General features: G+C 39.4%; 2 protein-coding genes across 2 annotated transcripts; both read left to right on the top strand.

Moving 5' to 3' along the window:
- Positions 1–5,782: 5,782 nt before the first annotated feature.
- On the top strand, positions 5,783–7,654 carry LOC110705212 (protein ENHANCED PSEUDOMONAS SUSCEPTIBILTY 1-like). Its single transcript, XM_021883069.1, has one exon. The coding sequence runs from the start codon at positions 5,926–5,928 to the stop codon at positions 7,351–7,353; it is 1,428 nt and encodes a 475-aa protein (XP_021738761.1). The 5' UTR covers positions 5,783–5,925; the 3' UTR covers positions 7,354–7,654.
- Positions 7,655–14,570: 6,916 nt separating this feature from the next.
- LOC110705211 (protein ENHANCED PSEUDOMONAS SUSCEPTIBILTY 1-like) lies at positions 14,571–16,070 on the top strand. Its single transcript, XM_021883067.1, has one exon. The coding sequence runs from the start codon at positions 14,578–14,580 to the stop codon at positions 16,000–16,002; it is 1,425 nt and encodes a 474-aa protein (XP_021738759.1). The 5' UTR covers positions 14,571–14,577; the 3' UTR covers positions 16,003–16,070.
- The last annotated feature ends 4,881 nt before the right edge of the window (positions 16,071–20,951 follow it).

Here is a 20,951-nt window from a genome sequence, read left to right as displayed (position 1 = left end):
TAAAAGTAGGCAACAAAGAATTGGTGTGAGGTGCAGTGAAGGGTGTCCTTTTAGGTTGTATGCCTCTTGGGACTCCTGGAGAGGTTCCTTTGTAGTTAAAACAGTAGTGTCAAACCATAGTTGCATCAGAACTATGGAGAAAAACAAGCAGCTGAAAGGGTCATGGTTGGCAGAACAACTACTTGATGTGTTTAAGGCTAGGCCTCATTGGCCAGCTAAAGAGATCATTGAAACAGTCAGGAGAGCTTACAGGGTTATCATTAGGAAAGAGTTTGCTTACAAGGTAAAGTGGCATGCTCACAAAAAGCTTCATGGCTCCATGAGAGAGCATTATGGGAAGGTTGGCAGGTATCTTGAAGCCTTGAAAAGGTCCAGTCCAAACACACAGTTGGACTTAGTCACATACATGGACAAGAATAAGCCACCACAGATTTTTCAGAGGTTGTATGTCTGTTTTGAGGGATTGCAAAAAGGTTGGATGGAGGGTTGCAGAAAAATTATATGTGTTGATGCTTGCTTTTTGAAGACATTCCTAGGGGGACAGTTGATGTCTGCTGTAGGCAGAGATGGGAATGATCAGATGTACCTAATTGCTTGGGCAGTGGTGGAGGGTGAAAATAATACTTCCTAGGAGTGGTTTCTGAATAACCTCAACAAAAGCCTTCAGCTTGGTGATGGTTCTGGAACTGTGATTGTGTCAGATGAGCATCAGGTATAAACTTCAACTGTTTTTGGTTTTTTTTTTTCCTGAATTCATTAATACATATATTTGGTTATGTTGGTTTTTTTTTGCTGAATTCATTAATACATATTGTTTTACTAGGCCATTCTAAGAGGGGTTAGTGTGACACTCCCTCAAGCTGAGCACAGACATTGTGCAAGACATATTTTTTCAAATTGGCACAAGAATTTCAGAGGTGATGAAATGAAATTGATGTTTTGGAGCTGTGCAAAGTCATATAGTGAAGCTGACTATAGAGATGCACTTAATGAGTTGGAGACAACTAATGCTGCAGCTGCTGCAGGCTTCAAAAGTTACAACCCAAATGTCTTCTGCAGGGCATTTTTGAAAACTGATGTGAAGGCAGATGCCATCACATCTAACATGGCTGAGACATTTAATGGGTATATCATTAATGCTAGGGCAAAACATTTTCTTTATATGTTGGAGGATATAAGGGCAGCTGTAATGAGGAGGTTGGTGATTAAGAGGCAGGAAATGGAAAAATGGAAGAGTGTTTTATGTCCAAGGATTCAGAAGAAGCTAGAATCAGAGAAAGAGGAAGCTGCTAATTGTGAGGTCATTCCTTCTTCACAGAGTGTGTTTCAAGTGAGCCATATCTTGGACACTATGTCTGTGGACCTAGAAAAAAGAACTTGCACATGCAGAAAATGGGACATGTGTGGGATCCCATGTTGCCATGCAGTGGCTGCAATTTTTTTCTGTCATAAGAAGGCAGAAGATTATGTTGATGAGTGTTATAAGAAGGAGATGTACTTGAAATTATATGGGAATTCAATCCCTCCAATTGAAGGTGAAAGGCATTGGCCTCAATCAGAGTTGAGTATGGATCCACCCCCCATCAAAGTAGGACCAGGAAGGCCAAGGAAGAATAGAAGAAAGGATCCATTTGAGGACCCTAAAAAGCCAGGAAAGTTGACCAAACATGGCATGGAAATGACATGCTCTGTGTGTCAACAAAAGGGCCATAGTAAGAGAAGGTGCCCTAACAGAGGAACTACTCTGCCACAAGCCCCACAAACCCCAAATGAGCCTCCAGCAAAGAGAGCAAGGGGTAGGCCAAGGAAAGAGGCTGCAGCTTCCCAACCTATGCACCCATGCTCTTCTACTCATCTAACAGCAACAGCTGAACCTTCAAGAATAGGAAGGGGAGGTAGAGTGATCAGCAGGGGAGACAACTCAGCTGGAAGGGGAACTGGCAGAGCTAGGGGAAGGGGTGCTCCAACTAGTAAGGGTGGGAGAACTGGTAGGGGAGGGGAAGCTTCAGGCAGTATGGGAAGAGGTGTTACCACAACAACAGGAGGTAACAGAGGTGGTAGAGGAACAAGGGGTGGTAGAGGATCAAGGGGTGGAAGAGGCAGAGGAAGAAATCAGGTCCCCCAAGGTTTTGGTGTTTATTTGACATCAGATGGCTCTACATTCACTAATGTATGACAGTAACTTATTGACTATTTTATTACAAAGCCTATTTATGTGGAAACAAAACTAACTCCTTTTTTATTTCAATGCAGCCACCAGGAAGTGCAGGACCTCAAGATGTTTCAGCATACACCACTACTTTCTTCTACAACTTCAGTAAGGGTTCCTCAAATTAGAACAACATGTAATAAGGATGTATTAGTTAGTTAAGATCAATGACATTCCTAAGTTTATGCAATTCAAACCTATGTTTATGTATCTTCATTTGAACAGAGTTTGTCTTGTATTTTGAAGAATTTCATGTTATGCTATATATGCTCTCTGTTTGTACAATTTTTTCATAGTATATATGTTGTATTAAAGTGTTTAAAACCATGGCTGCAACAACAATTAAATTGCAAGAATTTCAGCAACAACAATTTAACCAAGCAACATAAGTCATATATTCATTGAAATTGCCATGGTTACAAAAGTCAGTGAAGGTCAGCACCTACACTACAGTCAAGCCCTACTTCCTTCTTTAAGTCAAGCCTAGCCTACTGAATACCATCCTAGCATGCCAAATTAAGCAAAAAAACCAAACACTTTCACATCTGAAAACTACCCAAAATACAGATGTCCCAACCAACCCACAACCCACTTATACTACACATTCACAGCAACCCCAAAAAACTACCTTCACCCCATCATCAACACACCCTATTTCATCAACAGCACAAGGGTGAAAAATGCCCAAGAGAAGACCAGAGTAAGCATTAGCCTTTTGTCAGTGTTGTTTTCCTTGAGTTCAAACATTGTTTCAGTCGTTGCAATGCCCATTTCCTCCACCTCTTCAACCAGCTTCTCTTTCTTTGCCTTGAGCCTCTTCACTTTATCCTTCATCATGTCCATTTCATACTAAATCTCACAAATTCTGGTCTCCTTCTCCATAACCAAATGCTGCAGATCACGAACATCATCCACCTCATCAGCCCACTTGAAAAAGCCACAAGTCCTCTGCTCCTACAAATCACCCAAATTAGGCTATTACAGCAATAACAAAGCAAATTAAAAAAAAAACAACAATTTGGTGCGCAAATACTTACAGGCCAGTATGAGCACCCAAAAAACCGCTTCCCCTTTGTTGGACCATCGTAGCGCACTGTCCTCAGTGGTGCAATTTCATTGTGGTAGCAAACCACCTGAGAAGACGAGGTTTGCTTCGACCTCGACCTTGAAGAGGAGCCAATTGAATTATGACTTGCCATTGATAGCGAACTGGAAAAAAAAATAAAAGAAAGCTTTGAGTACAAGAGAAGAGATGAGATGAAGAAAGATGAAGAAAGATGAAAAAATTAATTGATGGGGGGGCAATTTATAAAATTCTCAGAGAAGAACAGGGGAGAAGGCATTAATGGTGTATAAGCTTTTTAACGGTTGGAAATTAAATTAGAAGAAACCGGTTGTTCTAAGCAATCTAATTTTTTAACCGGTTTCAACAGGTGAAGGATCGTTAATGGAAGATAGGGGGAATAGGTGGGATTGTTTCTGGATTTTAGAAAGGTGGGATTGTTTGTGGAAGACCACCTAAAGATGAGATTATTAGTTTACAATTTTCCATCAATTATTCAGTACATTCATTTCTTTCTTAATTGGTTAACCAAAAATGTGAGTGCTTCTCCTAAAAATCACACCACTACGTGTTCACGTTGTGACTACTTTTAATTTCGTTTTGTTTTATTAGGTTGATGATGACATGAGCGCAAACGCAACCCAAACCAAACGTCCAAATATTCCTCTCAATTATTCAGTACATTCATTTCTTTCTTAATTGGTTAACCAAAAATGTGAGTGCTTATAAAACGTATTGCATTAAAATAAACCTAAGTGTACTGCATTTACTTGTGTACATAATTTACCGTTCTCCTAAAAATCACACCACTACGTGTTCACGTTGTGACTACTTTTAATTTCGTTTTGTTTTAATTTCGTTTTGTTTTATTCAGTTCAGTTCAGCTCAGCTCAGTTCAGCTCAGTTCAGCTCTTAATTTATGTCTAATTATATTGCTAATGATATAAAGCCAAAACAACAACAACAACAACAACAACAACAACAACAACAACAACAATAATAATAATAATAATAATATTAATAATAATAATAATAATAATAATCAATAAGTAATAAGTAATAAATAATAATAATAACAATAATAATAATAATAATAATAAGGAAAAATTGATTCTAATAATCCCACCTTTTCCCGGTTCGCTATTAATAATCCCACCTTTCGATTATTATTTAATAATCCCACCTTTTACACTTTTTTCTTTAATTATATAGTATTTAATATATTTTCCATAAATTTTATAATTATATAGTATTTTTTCGTAAATATTTTAATATGTACATTTGTATATACACGTATGTATAGTAATAAATAATAAAAGATCACTAATCCGTAGTTAAAAATCACTAATTAATAAGTTCAGTTCAGTTCAGCTGAGTTCAGTCAATCAGAACATACCCTTAAGTGACTAAATGTAGTAGTTTTAGACTTTAATGCTCAACCCGCATAGGTTATGGAATTAATTCGAATTGATCCGACCCACTCTTACCCGACCCAAACCCGACCCGTTTACCCGAATTGACAGCTCTAGTTTTTCCTACTAAAAAAATACCTCAATCTGTGTGAAATACGTAAAATGAGGCATTTTTGATTAATTTTTGTCAATTCTGACCTCAACTTGGTCAAATCTATGAAAAACATGTTTTGTGCAAAAAAATCAAAGATTTATTTTGCATAAAACTATTTTTAGAATTTTTTGTGATAAAATATAACTTTAATTTTAGAAGTTTTGGAAGTAAAAAACAATGTTTTATTTATTTATTTATTTTTAATTTTGTGATAAGAGTAAAACCTTTATATATTTCCAAAAAAAGAAAGTATATAGGATATACTCGTACAGCGGTACAGTCATACTTACCTTTCTTTTTCATTCTATAAAAATCTTTTATTTATGTTTAGAATCTTTAATTTCTGTTTGGGTCCAATTTAGTCCAATTGGGCCTAGGTATTAAATGATCCAATTAAAAGCCCAAGGTCAAGGTTCATCTCTCCAATTGTGCTAAAGTCAAAGATCAGTCCTCAAGGCAAGCCAATTGGGCTAAGGCCCAACTTCTCCATATATGAAAAGGTATAAAAGCCATCAATATTACATTTGTACATTCATTCAAGCAAAGCCTCAAGCAATTAATTCTCTTGCATTGTGTTCTCTTTCTACACACTGTACTGACTTTAGCATCGGAGGGGTCTTACTCGGCAACACCACCGAGGCTAGTTTACGTGTGTTTACTGTGCAGGAAACCTTCGGCCCAACATTACTTGGATCGAATCTAGTCTTCTCCACTTCATCGGACCTTCGACAAGGTCCCATTGTTTTCACCCGAAACAATTTCTAAATGTAAAGTACCCCTCTAAAACCAGTGTCTATCAGACTTCTAGAAGCAAATGTATGAATGGAATGGTCCAGGGCAGATTCGTCAAAAAAATCTTACAATTACGTGAATCTTTTTACTCTATGTACTTCGACAAATTGACAACTAACACCATATATACACACCCACGAATAATAAAGTAGGCTACCTTATCTCAATTCAACCCTTGTGTACTCTAATTTTCCACATAAATCTAGCACCAAAGTAATCAACCTCAATCATTTATAACCTAAAGTTTTCATTCATTCATTCATTCCTTCTGCCTTTTCCATCCCATTTTTCTTCAATGGCTCAACAAAAACAACCATCAATTAAACTCATTTCAGAATGTTTTGTCAAACCAAAACATGAAGTTGAAGCTTCTAAACAACCTTACCATTTATCACCTCCTGAAATAGGCATGATGTCCATTGACCCTATTCAAAAAGGTCTTCTTTTTGCCATTAATAACAATACACCTTCTAATGATGCTAATGATCGAGTCAATGTTATTTCTAGTCTTTTAGACAAGCTTAAACACTCTCTTTCTATCGCCCTCGTTCACTTCTATCCGTTAGCCGGTCGATTCGTTACCGAGAAATACCCAGAAGAGCACGCTTGTATAATCTACATTGATTGTAACAAGGGTCCTGGTGCAAGGCTAATTCATGTTACTGCCCTAGAAGTTACGATTTCGGATATCGTGTCATCCACCGATGTTCCGCCCATTGTTCGATCATTTTTCGAGCTCGGTGATATAATGGTTAACCATGATGGTCATACGAGGGCTTTGTTATCGATCCAGGTAACGGAACTCCTAGACGGGGTGTTCATAGGTTTTACTATGAACCATAGTGTGGTAGATGGTACTTCTTTTTTACATTTTATTAGCCTGTTATCTGAAATTTTTGGGTCCCAGGAATATATTGGTCAAAAAAATACTTTGAAAATTTCACGTCCGCCAATTTTTAATTTAAAGCCTTGGGTAAGTCATGATCCCGAAAATATGGTTCCTGAGGTGATTAAATTGCCCCATTTAGAGCCCAAGGAATTCGTAGTCTATGCGGATCAAGGTCCGTTAAGGGAGCGAATTTTTCACTTCTCACCTACGTCGTTGGCTAATCTGAAAGCCAAGGCTAACCAAGAATGTGAAACCAATAATGTTATATCGTCGTTTCAAGCCTTAAGTGCACTTGTGTGGAGATCCATCACTCGAGCTCGAAACCTACCTTTGGATCAACCAACCACTTGTTCCGTGTTAATTGGTGCTAGGAGTAGGTTTGAGCCACCTTTATCTGATGAGTATTTTGGAAATTACATAAGCGGAACTCAATGGATATGCATTGTAGAGGAGTTATTGGGCCATAATTTGGGCTGGGTTGCAATGAATTTGCGAAAGGAAATTATGGCCCAAGATGAAAAAACTATACTTGGTATGTATCAGTTTTTTACTAAATCCCCAGTAGTGTTTACGCCTGGTGATGGTGGAAAAGAATTTCATGGACCAAACAAAGTGGTCATAGGAGGATCAGCGAGGTTCGATATGTATGGGCCTGAATTTGGGCTGGGCCGTGCTTTGGCTGTTCGCATGGGCTATGCGAATAAGGTTGATGGGAAGGTGACTGCAAACCCGGGGCGTGAGGGGAAAGGGAGTGTGGATTTGGAGATTTGCTTGAGACCTCAATTTATGTCTGCCCTTGAAGCTGATATGGATTTCATGAGCTACGTGTCGTGAACTTCGTACACTAAAAAGCTAGAACGACCTAACGAAAAATTATTGCAATGTGGATGTCGACTAGCTTGTTAGAATTTTTAAGGTAATATCGAGATTAAATTTTTACATTGAATATATCAAGTAAAATACATGTTGGTTTGAATTACTTTTCATCGTCATGTCATGTGTGATGTCATGGGCTCATGCCTCATGGGATGCAAGTATGTAACAATAAAGATTGAATTTTGTCCTGGTGATGTATGTTTGTTTTTCGATTTAAAAAAAATGATATGACTCACATGCGCACAAACGCAATTCAAGATATGCGTGCCAAATTGCCTGCTCTGAAAAAGATAGTGTTTGACTGTGGGAATTGGACATTCATTGAGGTGCTCATCTGCTGATTGGCCCAGGAAAATTAAATATACTGCGTAGGCTCTAAAATTGCGACCAAACAAAATAAAAAAGAAAAATAAATAAAATAAAAAATGGTGGAAAAATGTAGGAAGTTGAGCCCTTTTTTAAGCTTCTGAGCAGAGTTGAGTAGAGCAGAACACGTGTTATCAAAGTAGAGCAAATATCGACAAAGTAAAGCAAATTATTAATATTAAGTGGCAGCAGAATAGAGCTGGTGTCAACAGAGTTGGCAGATTATTAAAACTAAGTAGAGCTGGAAATAAGAGGATTTCAATAATAGAGCAGAACAGACCACGACACTCAAAGAAACAAGGCCTAACTTTAGAGGACAGGAGGAACATCCCGTAAATTAGATTGATATTGATTTACAAAAAATGTAAAACAACCACCTTTTAAGGGGAAAAATCAATGGATAAAATGAAAAGGTATCCTTCATTTATTAAGTGAAATAATAATGTACACCTTATTTATTTGCTCAAATGACCATGTAATCCCTTGATATACAATTTTTTGTACTTCAGACTTATAAATTTAATTTTTTCTCGTAGCTATGATCACGTACTACAACACATTATATCAATACGGAGTATAAAGTAGCTTTTATTACCTCATCCGTTCTTTAAATATTACATCATAAAGGAGAAAAAAATAATTTAATTTTACATTTTTTTTTGCAAAAATATTTGTTTTTCTAAGTTGGATATAGTGAAATTTTTGTTGTGAAACTTTTTTAAAAAGATAACTGGTGTAATACAAATTATTTCTATAATGGAGGAAATGTAAGATATCTATTCATACAAACCAAAAATTAAAGGCTGGTTAAGTATCACAGTATATTTTAATTTCTTACGTAATTTTTTTTTTGTCTGAAAAAATTTGTCAATTGCAGTCATTTGAAGTTTATATTTTACAAATTGTAGTAATTTTTTATAAAAAAGTTGCAAACCACGCCTAAAATATACTAATATCTTGATAATTGCCCCCGAATCCAAAATTTTCACTTAATTTGCATGTCAAGAAATAATTTACTGAGATTTTACGAGTCATTTCAGAATTTAAGAGACCAAATTGAGCTTGGAATCGATAAAAAATTAATGTAAGTGCCTCTAACCGTTGATGGTTAGACTCGGATCCCTTACAAAGATTTTTGGTCAAACATTTTTTTTAATTTCAAGGGAAATAAATAAAAAAAGGGATAAACGAATCCATATCCAGATATTAATGTATTATTATGGTTAGACTAAATCCATATCCTTTTTTTTTCAAAGGATCCGAATCCATTGAACCTGTTGATAAGTATTAGGTGACTCGTACTTCGTAGCTTTGTCCGCCCGATCGGGCGGACATTGCCCGGTCTGACCGGGCGGTGGGGGTTGGATACGTTGAAGCATTCGTATGGAGTTTTCTTCTCGCGCCCGATCGGGCAGACCTTGCCCGGTCTGACCGGGCGGAGAAGGAAAAATGCGGAGACGCGGATTTTACGATTTAAAGTTATCTTTTATGTTATCTTTTTGCCCAAGTATCTTTTATTTTAGGGATTAATTTAAAACCTCCCTAATATTAGTATAAGGGTTAAGAGAGAGAGAGTGAGAGCCGTTCTTGAGAAATACAAGAATCATCTTTGTAATCTTTGCAGTTTATAGTGAAATCATTCGATCTCGGTGCCCGTGGACGTAGCTATCACATCGATAGTGAACCACGTAAATTCTTGGTGTTGTTCTTATTGTTTGCATTGAATTTCTTTATTGTTTTCTTGTTTGTTTTTCGACCTTTGCTTCCGCTGTCGCACAACAATTGGTATCAGAGCCAGGTTCAATCCTTGGAGAGTTTCTTGAAGATAACAATGGCAGGAGATTCAACAATAAGAATTGAGAAGTTTACCGGGAAAAATAGTTTCGGGCTATGGCAAATTAAGATGAAGGCTCTGTTAAAACAACAGCAGATATGGCGTCCGTTGGCTCCAAAGAGTACTACTTCGGAGTCAGAAGATGGACCGACTGACCCGCAGTTAGAAGTTATGGAAGAGAAGGCACACTCTACCATATTACTTAGTCTTGATGATCAAATCATCACGGAGGTGGCTGATCAGGAAACGGCGGCTGGATTGTGGCTGAAGCTGGAGTCATTGTATATGACTAAGTCGTTGACCAACAAATTATTACTGAAACAGCGGTTGTTTAGCCTCCGGATGCAGTCAGGTACTTCCTTACGGGAACATCTAGAAAAACTTAACTCTATTTTGCTTGATTTACGTAATTTAGATGTTAAAATTGATGATGAGGATGCTGCGTTGATTTTACTTGTATCTCTACCGTCTAGCTTTGAGAATTTTGTAGAGTCTTTTGTTGTTGGTAAGGATTCTATAACCTTAGAAGAAGTGAAGGCAGCACTTCATACTAGGGAACTCAGAATGAAAGCTACGAGTGATAATGGGGATAATGGTAGTGGGTTGTTTGTTAAGTCCGGAAAGTCTAAAAAGAATAAGGGGTTTAACAAGGGGAACAATGCTGGGTCGGGTGCTGGAAACGGCAAGGATGGATCTAGTAAAACTACTACTAAAACATGTTATTACTGTAAAGAACCGGGTCACTTTAGGAATAATTGTCCGGTGAGGAAAAACAAGTCCCAGGCTGCTGTAGTTGAAGAGAAACCGAATGAGAGCTATAATTCAGAGGAAGATTTAGCATTAGTCAGTTCTGCTAGGTCTGATGATTTATCTGATAACTGGGTTCTAGATTCGGGGTGTTCGTTCCATATGTGTCCACGTCGAGATTGGTTTGATACATATGAACCTCGCAATGGGGGTATGGTTATAGTCGGTAACAATGCTCCATGTAAGGTCACAGGTATTGGTTCCATGAGGTTGAGGACTGTTGATGGGCGGAGGTTAACTTTGACTAATGTACGGCATGTTCCTGCTTTAGGAAAAAATCTGATTTCATTGGGTACCCTGGATGACTTGGGGTACAATGGTGTGTTTTCAGATGGGGAGTTGTGTATTTTCAGAGGTTCTGAGTTGGTACTTAAGGGTATCAAAAGGAACACCCTCTATGTTTTTGAGGGTGTTACACTGCCTAGTTCTGCGGTTTGCGCATCTGTATCTCACCAGGAGATGACTAAGATTTGGCACATGAGGCTTGGTCATATGGGGGAGAAGGGGATGCAGCTATTGTCCAAGAGGGGTCTTCTATCCGGGGTCAAGGTTGCCAACCTTGAATTTTGTGAGCATTGTGTGTTTGGTAAGAAACACAGGTCAAAGTTCAGCAAGGGTGCTCACATTACTGATGCAGTGCTCGATTACATCCATTCAGATTGCTGGGGTCCATCTAGAGTTGAAGGTATGGGAGGTTACCACTATTTTGTGTCATTTGTTGATGACAAGTCCCGATACACATGGCTTAGGTTGCTTAAGTCAAAGGATGAGGCCTTCAAAGTTTTCAAGCAATGGAAAGCTTTGGTGGAAAATCGACAAGGAAGGAAGATCAAGAAGCTACGAACGGACAATGGGCTAGAGTTTTGCAAAGACGAGTTTAATCAGTTCTGTGCAGATGAGGGTATAGGTCGGCATCATACTGTCAGGAAGACACCACAGCAGAACGGTGTAGCAGAACGGGTTAATCAGACACTGCTAGAGAGAGTTCGATGCATGCTCTCTAATGCAGGGCTTGGGAGGAGGTACTGGAGTGAAGCTGTGTTAACAGCTTGTTATGTCATTAATAGGGGTCCTCATTCTGGAATTGATTCCAAAATTCCGTTTGAGATCTGGAGTGGTAAGTTGCCTAATTTTTTCGAATTTGAAGATTTTTGGTTGTGTTGCTTATTATCATGTTATTGAGGGTAAGCTGGATCCACGAGCCAAGAAGGGGTGTTTTGTTGGGTACGGGGATGGTGTGAAGGGGTTTAGAATTTTTTCACCTTCGGAGGGTCGGGTCATTCTTAGTAGGGATGTTACTTTCGATGAAAACACCATGTATTCAATTAAAAATGCAGAGATTTCAGATTTGAGAAGGGAAGGAGACAATTTATTACAGACAGATGGGGTACTTGAGGTACATCAGTCTACCATTGCTGATTTACCTCGGGTACAATATATTGATGATGATGCTGATGTTCCAGTGCCGGGTACTCCTGAACCTGAGATTACTCCTACTCATTCTAACTCTGGGGATGAGGTGGAGCAATCTAATCAGGGGTCATCTAGTCAACCTGACACCATTCTTGAGATGCCTAAACGAGTTATCAAGAAGCCTGTTAGATTGATTGAAGAGATGGAGGGAAGAAATTGCTGTGTTGATGCGATGACAGGTTATGCATTGAGTGTAGCTGATGATGTAGAGTCATTTGAACCTGCCACATATAAACAAGCAATTAGTTGTAGTGAGTCTGCGCAATGGCTTGCCGCAATGGGTGAAGAGATGCAGTCTCTTTACAAGAACAGAGTGTGGGAACTGGTAAAGGTACCGGAAGGGAGGAAGCTTGTGGGTTGTAAATGGATTTACAAGAAGAAAGAAGGGTTGTCGGAAACTGAGCAAATACGTTTTAAGGCTAGGCTAGTTGCTAAGGGGTTCAGTCAGGTAGAAGGGGTTGATTTTGTTGAGATATTCTCACCTGTGGTTCGACATACTTCTATCCGTGTGTTATTGTCAATTGTAGCACATTTTGATCTTGAGCTGGAGCAGTTGGATGTTAAAACGGCTTTCCTTCATGGCGATTTGGAGGAGGAGATTCTGATGAAGCAGCCCGAAGGATTCGAAGTTCCTGGAAAGGAACACTATGCCTGCAGATTGCTAAAGTCATTGTATGGACTTAAGCAATCCCCCCGACAGTGGTACAAAAGGTTTGATTCTTTTATGGTTTCACAAGGTTTTGACAGGAATTCATATGATTGCTGTGTGTATCATAGTAAGCTGGATAATGGTTCCATGATTTATCTTTTGTTATATGTTGATGACATGTTGGTTGCCACAAAGAATAAATCTGATATTGCTAGATTAAAGGAGATGCTTAACTCGGAGTTTGACATGAAAGACTTGGGTGCAGCTAGGAAGATTTTGGGTATGGAGATCTACAGGGATCGGGCTAGAGGTAAGCTTTTCTTGACTCAGAAAAGCTACATTGAAAAGATTTTGTCTCGTTTTGGGATGGAAAAATCGAAGCCTATAAGTACGCCAACTACTGTTAGTTGTAAGTTGTCTTTGTCTATGTCACCTCAATCAGAGGAGGAGTTGTCTTATATGTCTAGAGTTCCATATGCAAACGCGGTTGGTTGTTTGATGTATGCTATGGTCTGTACTAGGCCGGATATTGCGCATGCTGTTAGTGTTGTAAGCAGGTTTATGGCTCGACCTGGGAGGGAACACTGGCAAGGGGTGAAAAGGATTTTTCGCTACCTGAGAGGGACAACTGATATTGGTCTTGTGTACGGGAATGGTAGGGAATGCTTGGTCACTGGGTACAGTGATTCTGATTATGCAGCTGATGTGGATACCAGGAGGTCTGTGACTGGTTATGTGTTCACTTTGGGTGGTTCTGTGGTTAGTTGGAAGTCTACATTGCAGTCATCAGTTACGTTGTCAACTACTGAAGCTGAGTATATGGCTTTAACTTCTGCAGCTAAGGAGTCTATTTGGCTCAAAGGCCTAGTAGGTGAACTGGGTATTGCACAGGATTTTGCTACAGTGTATTGTGATAGTCTAAGTGCGATTTGCTTAGCTAAAGATCAAGTACACCATGATCGGACGAAGCACATTGATGTCAGGTATCATTTCTTGCGTACTGACAAGAGGATTAAGGTGAAGAAGATTGGGACTGCTGACAACCCGGCTGATTTCTTCACTAAGCCTGTTCCGTTTAGCAAGTTTAAACATTGCTTAGACTTGCTAAATATTGATTACTACGTGATGTAGTAGGCCCTGAGGGGCGAAGTTGGGGAGCTCCTGGTGTAGGTGTGTTGGCCTTAAGGTGGAGCTTGCCCGGGGCTTGTGATGCAGGTGGAGCATTATGAGTTGTTATACTTGGAGACGAGTATGTGATGGGTCTTGGTTGAAGACTTATCGGGATGTATGGCTTATGCATGAGTCTTGCATCGGGTTTGGCTTGAGATGTTTTTCCACTATGTCTTGATGGGGTCGTTTGCTGACTACGAGTTCTCGTCAAGGTGGAGATTGTTGATAAGTATTAGGTGACTCGTACTTCGTAGCTTTGTCCGCCCGATCGGGCGGACATTGCCCGGTCTGACCGGGCGGTGGGGGTTGGATACGTTGAAGCATTCGTATGGAGTTTTCTTCTCGCGCCCGATCGGGCAGACCTTGCCCGGTCTGACCGGGCAGAGAAGGAAAAATGCGGAGACGCGGATTTTACGATTTAAAGTTATCTTTTATGTTATCTTTTTGCCCAAGTATCTTTTATTTTAGGGATTAATTTAAAACCTCCCTAATATTAGTATAAGGGTTAAGAGAGAGAGAGTGAGAGCCGTTCTTGAGAAATACAAGAATCATCTTTGTAATCTTTGCAGTTTATAGTGAAATCATTCGATCTCGGTGCCCGTGGACGTAGCTATCACATCGATAGTGAACCACGTAAATTCTTGGTGTTGTTCTTATTGTTTGCATTGAATTTCTTTATTGTTTTCTTGTTTGTTTTTCGACCTTTGCTTCCGCTGTCGCACAACAGAACCTAAATTTTAAATACCCATATTTGTATAAAAATGAATCCGGATCCACTGTTTTGGGTTGGGTCCATATCCATCCCATCTTTATCCACCTAATCAATTAAAATCCAACGAAGAGCTATAAATGAACAACCAAACATTACCATCCATTCATAAAAATGGCCAATCCTCAACAAGATAAAAAAGCACCCATCAACTTAATTTCCGAATGCTTTGTAAAACCAAAATATGAACCCACAAAACAGCCTTACCACTTAGGACCGATTGATTTACTTTTCTTAACTATTGATCCCATACAAAAAGGTCTTCTTTTTACACTAAATAATTCCCCAAGTTTTTCATCCTGTGAATCCCAAAATATTGAAAATGTTCGTACCAAAATTGTGTGTAATTTGCTAGAGAAGCTCAAATGTTCGCTTTCTATCGCCCTCGTACACTTTTACCCGTTAGCGGGTCGTTACACTATACAAAAGTACCCCGATGATAACGCTTGTTCGATATATGTTGATTGTAACAAAGGCCCTGGCGCGAGGTTCATCTATGCTACCGCCCTCGGCCTAGCCGTTTCGGATGTTCAATCCCCCGTTGATGTTTCCATCGTTCATCCTTTCTTTGATCTTGGTGAAAAATACGTAAACTACGATTGTCATACTAAGGCTTTGCTATCGATCCAGGTAACGGAACTTTTAGATGGGGTGTTTATTGGGTTTAGTATGAGTCATAGTGTTGTCGATGGTACCTCTTTTGTTCATTTTATGAACGTGTTGTCTGAAATATTTAGATCATTAGATAATCATAATAGTGAGGATGATGTCACAAATATTTCTAGTAGTGTACCAATTTTTAATTATAGGCCTTGGGATGTTCCGGTCCTTAAATTACCTTTTATTGATGTAGAGGAGTTTATCTATCGTGGGTATGATCCAGGCCCGTTAAGAGAGAGAATCTTTCACTTTTCACCGAGTTCGATGGCTAAGCTCAAGGCCGAGGCTAACCAAGAATGTGATACCAATAATGTTATATCGTCTTTTCAAGCCTTAACCGCGCTTGTGTGGAGGTCCATCACCCGGATCCAAAACTTACCTCAAGATCAACAAACCACTTGCTTTTTAGCTATGGGGGCCCGAAGCCGGCTTAACCCGCCCATATCAGATGACTACTTTGGGAATTTTATTAGTAGGGCCCAATGGGCTTGCAAGGTGGAGGAGTTATTGGGTAATAGTTTGGGCTGGGTAGCAATGAATTTGAATAAAATCATTAAGGCTAATGATGGGAAAGAAATACTTGATTACTACAAAATGCTTGTTAATCCACCAATTGTGGTTCCAAGAGGAATCGAACCTGATGTTCATGGTATGAATAGCGTGATTATGGGTGGATCTGCAAGGTTTGATATATATGGGCCTGAATTCGGGTTGGGTCGGGCTTTGGCTGCTCGAATGGGCTATGGGAACGAGGATGGGAAGATCACTGCAAATCCTGGATGTGAAGGTGGTGGAAGTGTTGATTTGGAGATTTGCCTTGGGCCTCATATTATGGCTGCTCTTGAAGATAATCAAGAGTTTATGAGTTTTGTATCTTGAGTTGATTACCACTCTTTAATGGCTCATTTGATAAGCGATTATCAATCATGGCAATGGTAAATTGGTAATGAATATGTGTGTGAATTTGTGAAGCAAAGGATACCACTTACCACCCACATCATATCCCAAGTAGGTGGGATGCGTCCTAAATAGAGACATAAGAGTAAATGATGTAAAACGGAATTTAAATTTGGGTTTTGAGTATCACCCCTCTAGATTTTAATTAATTAAGTAAAGTAGTTGATCATCCACTTAAATATACTGCGTAATATGTTACAAAGAGTGGACACTAGATTTTATAATTTACTTAGTATTTATTTATTGGGATTTTATCACTGGTTCCCTCAAAGATTTGACTTTTATCAATGGTGCACCTCATTAAGTTTTCATTATCAGCGGTGCCCCTAATATATTAGCCTAATTGCTACAGTGATCTTTTTTTATTTCAACCGTTAATTAAACGTTAACTAAGGGGTTTTGGCTTGTTTAAGGAGTATGGGAGATAGAAATACTAAAATGCCCTTACCCTAAGTACTCCCTCCAAAATTCTTGTTATTTTTCCCTCCCTTTTTATTCGATTTTTCCCTCTTTCCTCTCTCTTCTATTTAAACTCTGTGGTTCTTTACATTTCTATCTTCTCTTCCCTACTCCTCTTCTCTTCTCTTATTTTCTCTTTTAAAACTCATACTCATCAATGGCTTCTTCTGGCAGGGATGAATCTTCAAGGAGAATCAGTGTTGAAGGGGCTTGGTTCAGAGGCATGAACTGCAATTGCCAACCACCAAGATATGCATACATTAGGTTTTCGAACTCAATATCGAATCCTAGAAGGGCGTATTATAAGTGTAGGGTCTGTGATTTTTTTATGTGGGTCAGGGAAGATCAAATGTTAAGGGACAGTGGAGGGAGGCAAGGAGATGCAACATATATACATGCATTAAGGGCTGAATTTGCAGAGTTTATGCGCAAGACTGATGAATTTGCTAATTTTATGTACATGGTAGTGAAATTGGTTGTGGTGATGTATTTGGTGTTGCTTGTAGTTACTTTGAAATAGATGAAATTAGTTAATGTCATGTAATTGTGAACCTCTAATGTAGTTGGTGTTTTATTTTGGAATAAAAACATGGGTTTATTGGGATATTTTGCATATTTTGGAATAAAGACAGGAGTAAATTTTTGACAATAAAATAAGTGCATTACCAATTCACAAAGTGTCAAAAACAGAAGACTTAATTGATCATAAGTAATTGATCCCAAAACAAGAGGTCAACTGTTTGCATAAAATTTGTTCCAAAAAACAACTTAATCATAGTTATAGGTTGATGCTAAAAACCTCTTGACATTTGTTCCAACACTAAAAAAAGTAAGTTTCAAGACAAAAAAAAAAGTAAGTTCCCTAAGATTATTACATCAGCAGAACTAGACAACTAGCATATTAGCTTCATGGCTGTGACTGAGACAAGTCTTGAGGTTGGCTAGACATCTGAGATGAAGAGATCTCTGTTGCAGCTCCAGCAGCCTTGGAATTTGCAGCAGCTTCCTTGGAAGCCTTTGATTGATCCCTCACCCTTGGATTTTTAACCACCAATGCCTCACTTGCCTTTAATTCCTTCCCAGTTAGACCTCCCTTGCAAGTCTTTTTGTTGTGGCTAAAATTACCACAGCTGCTGCATCTCACAGTTCTTGCCCTCTTTCCTGGTTGCTCTTCACCCTCTTCCCTTCTTCTGTTTCTGCTGGGCCTTCCAACACCTCTCTTCATCTTTAGTGGGGCAATCTGGTTGGGGTGGTTAGGATCAGCTGGTGGCCACTGAGAGAAATCTGGAATTGGGTGTATGGCATGGCAGTAGACCTGCTTGTATGTCTTTGCTGAATACCAAGAGCTCACATAGTTGTGAGGATCAACTTTAGCATGAAGCATAGCTCTCACTGCATGTCTGCAGGGGATACCAAACAACTGTCAAGCTCCACATGAGCATATTTTGTTGTTGAGACTTAGAGGGAATTGAGACTTCCCCTCATGAATCTCATACTCTCCAGGACTTGACTGATATTCTCTGCATGTGCTTGTAGCTTTGCTGATTTCTCTGAGAAGCTTAGCTATTTTAGGGCACAAGTCCTCATCATTCCAGTCTTGTGCCCTTTCATGCCTTGATGCAATTCTCACCATGCAGACTCTTCTAATTCCTGTTTCAGATGATAAATAAAGGAACATTAGCACACATTTCATCCAAGTCAGCAAACATTATATTCATTTATAGTCACATATACCTTCAAGCAGTGTTAAAACTGGTCTGCATCTGTCTACCCCAAGTGTTGAATTGAAACTTTCAACAAAATTTGAGGTGTTGGAGTCATTGCACACATTTGGATCAAACTTATGTTTGCTCCACTTTGCCTGATCACCCAAATCAGCAAAACATTTCATCACATCTGCTCCCCCTTCCTTTTGTAGCCTTTCCATAGCCTTTCTGAAGCTGTACACATTAGTGGCATTGCATGCCCTCCAGAACAAGATGTACATCAAAGGCCAAGGAAAAGCTTTCTTGTAATTCCTACTCAAATGTCTGCAGCAGTATCTTCTCTTTGCATCTGGCCACACATTGGTCAATGCAATATCTACTCCCTGAGATCAGCCAACATACACAAGCATTAGTTATAATTATGTAATGAACATACTCAAAATTGAACAAAAAAGAGAGGTTAAGACTTAAACCTTCTGTCTGTCAGAAATGATGGTCCAGTCTTTCCTCCTGATTCCTTGATAATGTTGTAGATTTGCCAAAGAAAGTATGACCATGTCTCTTTGTCTTCTCCACTTACTATAGCATATGCTAATGGGAATATTTCATTGTTGCCATCAATTGCAACTGCATACAACAGTACACCCCCATAATTTCCTTTCAAATGGGCCCCATCAACCCCAATCAATGGTCTGCACCCAGCAAGGAATCCCTTCCATTGTCCAGCAAAGCTGATGAACATAGTACTGAACAAGTTGACCCTAGGTATGCTCTCACTTAAGGTCCAACCAATAAATGCCTTAGACTCTGGGTTAGTGGCACATATCATGTCAGCATACCTAGGCAAATGAGAGTAAGGCTCATCATGGCCACCAAAAAGCTCTTCAATCACATACTTCTTTAGCCTGTATAATGATGCTTGTTTCATGTATATCCCAAACCTTTGAAACAGAAGCTCATTTAAAGCCTTCCCTGGAATATCTGGAGCTGCCCTGATATCTTCCATCACCTTAGGAGCAGCCCACTTGACAGTGCATATAGGGTTGTAGGTCTCCAAACCTCTGCAGTTATGAACATCAGGCCAAATCTTCTTAATTGCCCATGTCTTCCCATCAGACAACCTACTAGCATGAAGTCTCCATTCACAACACTCTGCATAGCATTTGACAGTGTACCTTTTGTTGTCTGCAACTATGACATTCAAAGCAAAACCCTCTTGCACAACATAATCTTTAAGTGTTTCTCTCAAATGGGCCTTATCTATGAACAACATCCATGGTCTAACAGTAATTTTTCCAAACTTGACCTCTTCATACACCTCTCCCTGCCCATACAGCTTCTTGAAGTAGTCATCATCATCATCTGAGTCCACAAACCCAGCCCAAAACCCAGCCTCCCAGTTGTCTTCTATGTGGGGTACACAGTTCACTTCCACCCTTTCATCTTCAAGTACCTCTCCAGTAGGGACCACCTCCAAATCAGAATCATCATTAGCATCAAAATCATTACCCTCAAAAATCATCATCTTCACTATCATCACCAGTAGAACTGCTAGACTCACTAGGGTCACCCCCACCATCTCCAGCATACACTATCTTCCTCCTAGCTCTAGGTTCACTAGGCTCAGCAGATTTTTTTGCCTCAATTGTTCCCTTAGACTTAGCACTAATCAAAATCCCTTTCCTTCTAGCAGTGGTCTTTGAAATTTTCCTAGCAAATAAGGTAGGGTCAGTGATAGGTGTAGTCTGTCTAGGGTGAGGACTAGAAGAAGGAAGCACATTGGTTTGAATTGTGGGTTGGATAGGTGAGAACCTAGAGCTTCTTTTAACTAGCAATGTTTTGAAGACAGTGTGTGGGGATATGGGAGATGGGGGGTACTTCTCACCACCAGAGGTTACTACCCTCTCCATGTCTTTCTCACTTAATTTTCCTTTCCCTTTCCCTTTCCCTGTCTCACTTACCTTCCCTTTCCCTTTTGATTTTACCCCAGGAGAACTCACTGTAGCCTTAGCCTTCTCACAAACTTTCTCAAACTCTTTCCTACCCTTAGTATATTCCTTCCTTGACTGAGCATTGTCCTCATCATTGCCTTCCTCATTCTCTTGCATCAAATCAGCCCAAGTAACATCAGGATCATAGTTAAACTCACTCCCTAGCATATTCACTAATGGGGGACTGGTAGGAGCTTCACAGTCATTACCCTCATCAAGGTACTTCTTTACTAGCCTCCTTCTAGGTTTAAGCTTGGTTGTCTCACCCTGAATTGTATAGTTAATGGTATAATTGGGTGAAGCTGGTGCATGAGTAAGAGGTGGTTGTGTTTCAATTGTAGGAGGTGGTTGTGTTTCAATTGTTGGAGGTGGCTGTGTTTCAATTGTTGGATTACTTACAAGGGGTGGTGAGTCTGGTTCATCTGTTGGAGGTGGTGGAAAGTTTCCTACTTCAGCAACTATTTTGTTTCTCCTAAACTCAGAAACAAGGTCATTCATGTAACTACTCCTAACAGGGTTAGTACCAACCAGAATCTCATACATTTTTGCCCCTGGAAAAGTCCTAAACATCCTTTGCACACCACCATCATCATCAATAGGCTAATGTTTGCCTCTATAAGCATAAGCAAATATAGGATTCACTATTACTACCCCTCTTTTTTGTAACTCATCCTCAAAATCTATAATCAAATCCATGAGGTTACATCTATCAACA

This window comes from Chenopodium quinoa, unplaced genomic scaffold (assembly GCF_001683475.1).
Source record: "Chenopodium quinoa cultivar QQ74 unplaced genomic scaffold, ASM168347v1, whole genome shotgun sequence".
NCBI lineage: Eukaryota > Viridiplantae > Streptophyta > Magnoliopsida > Caryophyllales > Amaranthaceae > Chenopodium > Chenopodium quinoa.
This window is presented reverse-complemented; position numbering and strand designations above follow the sequence as displayed.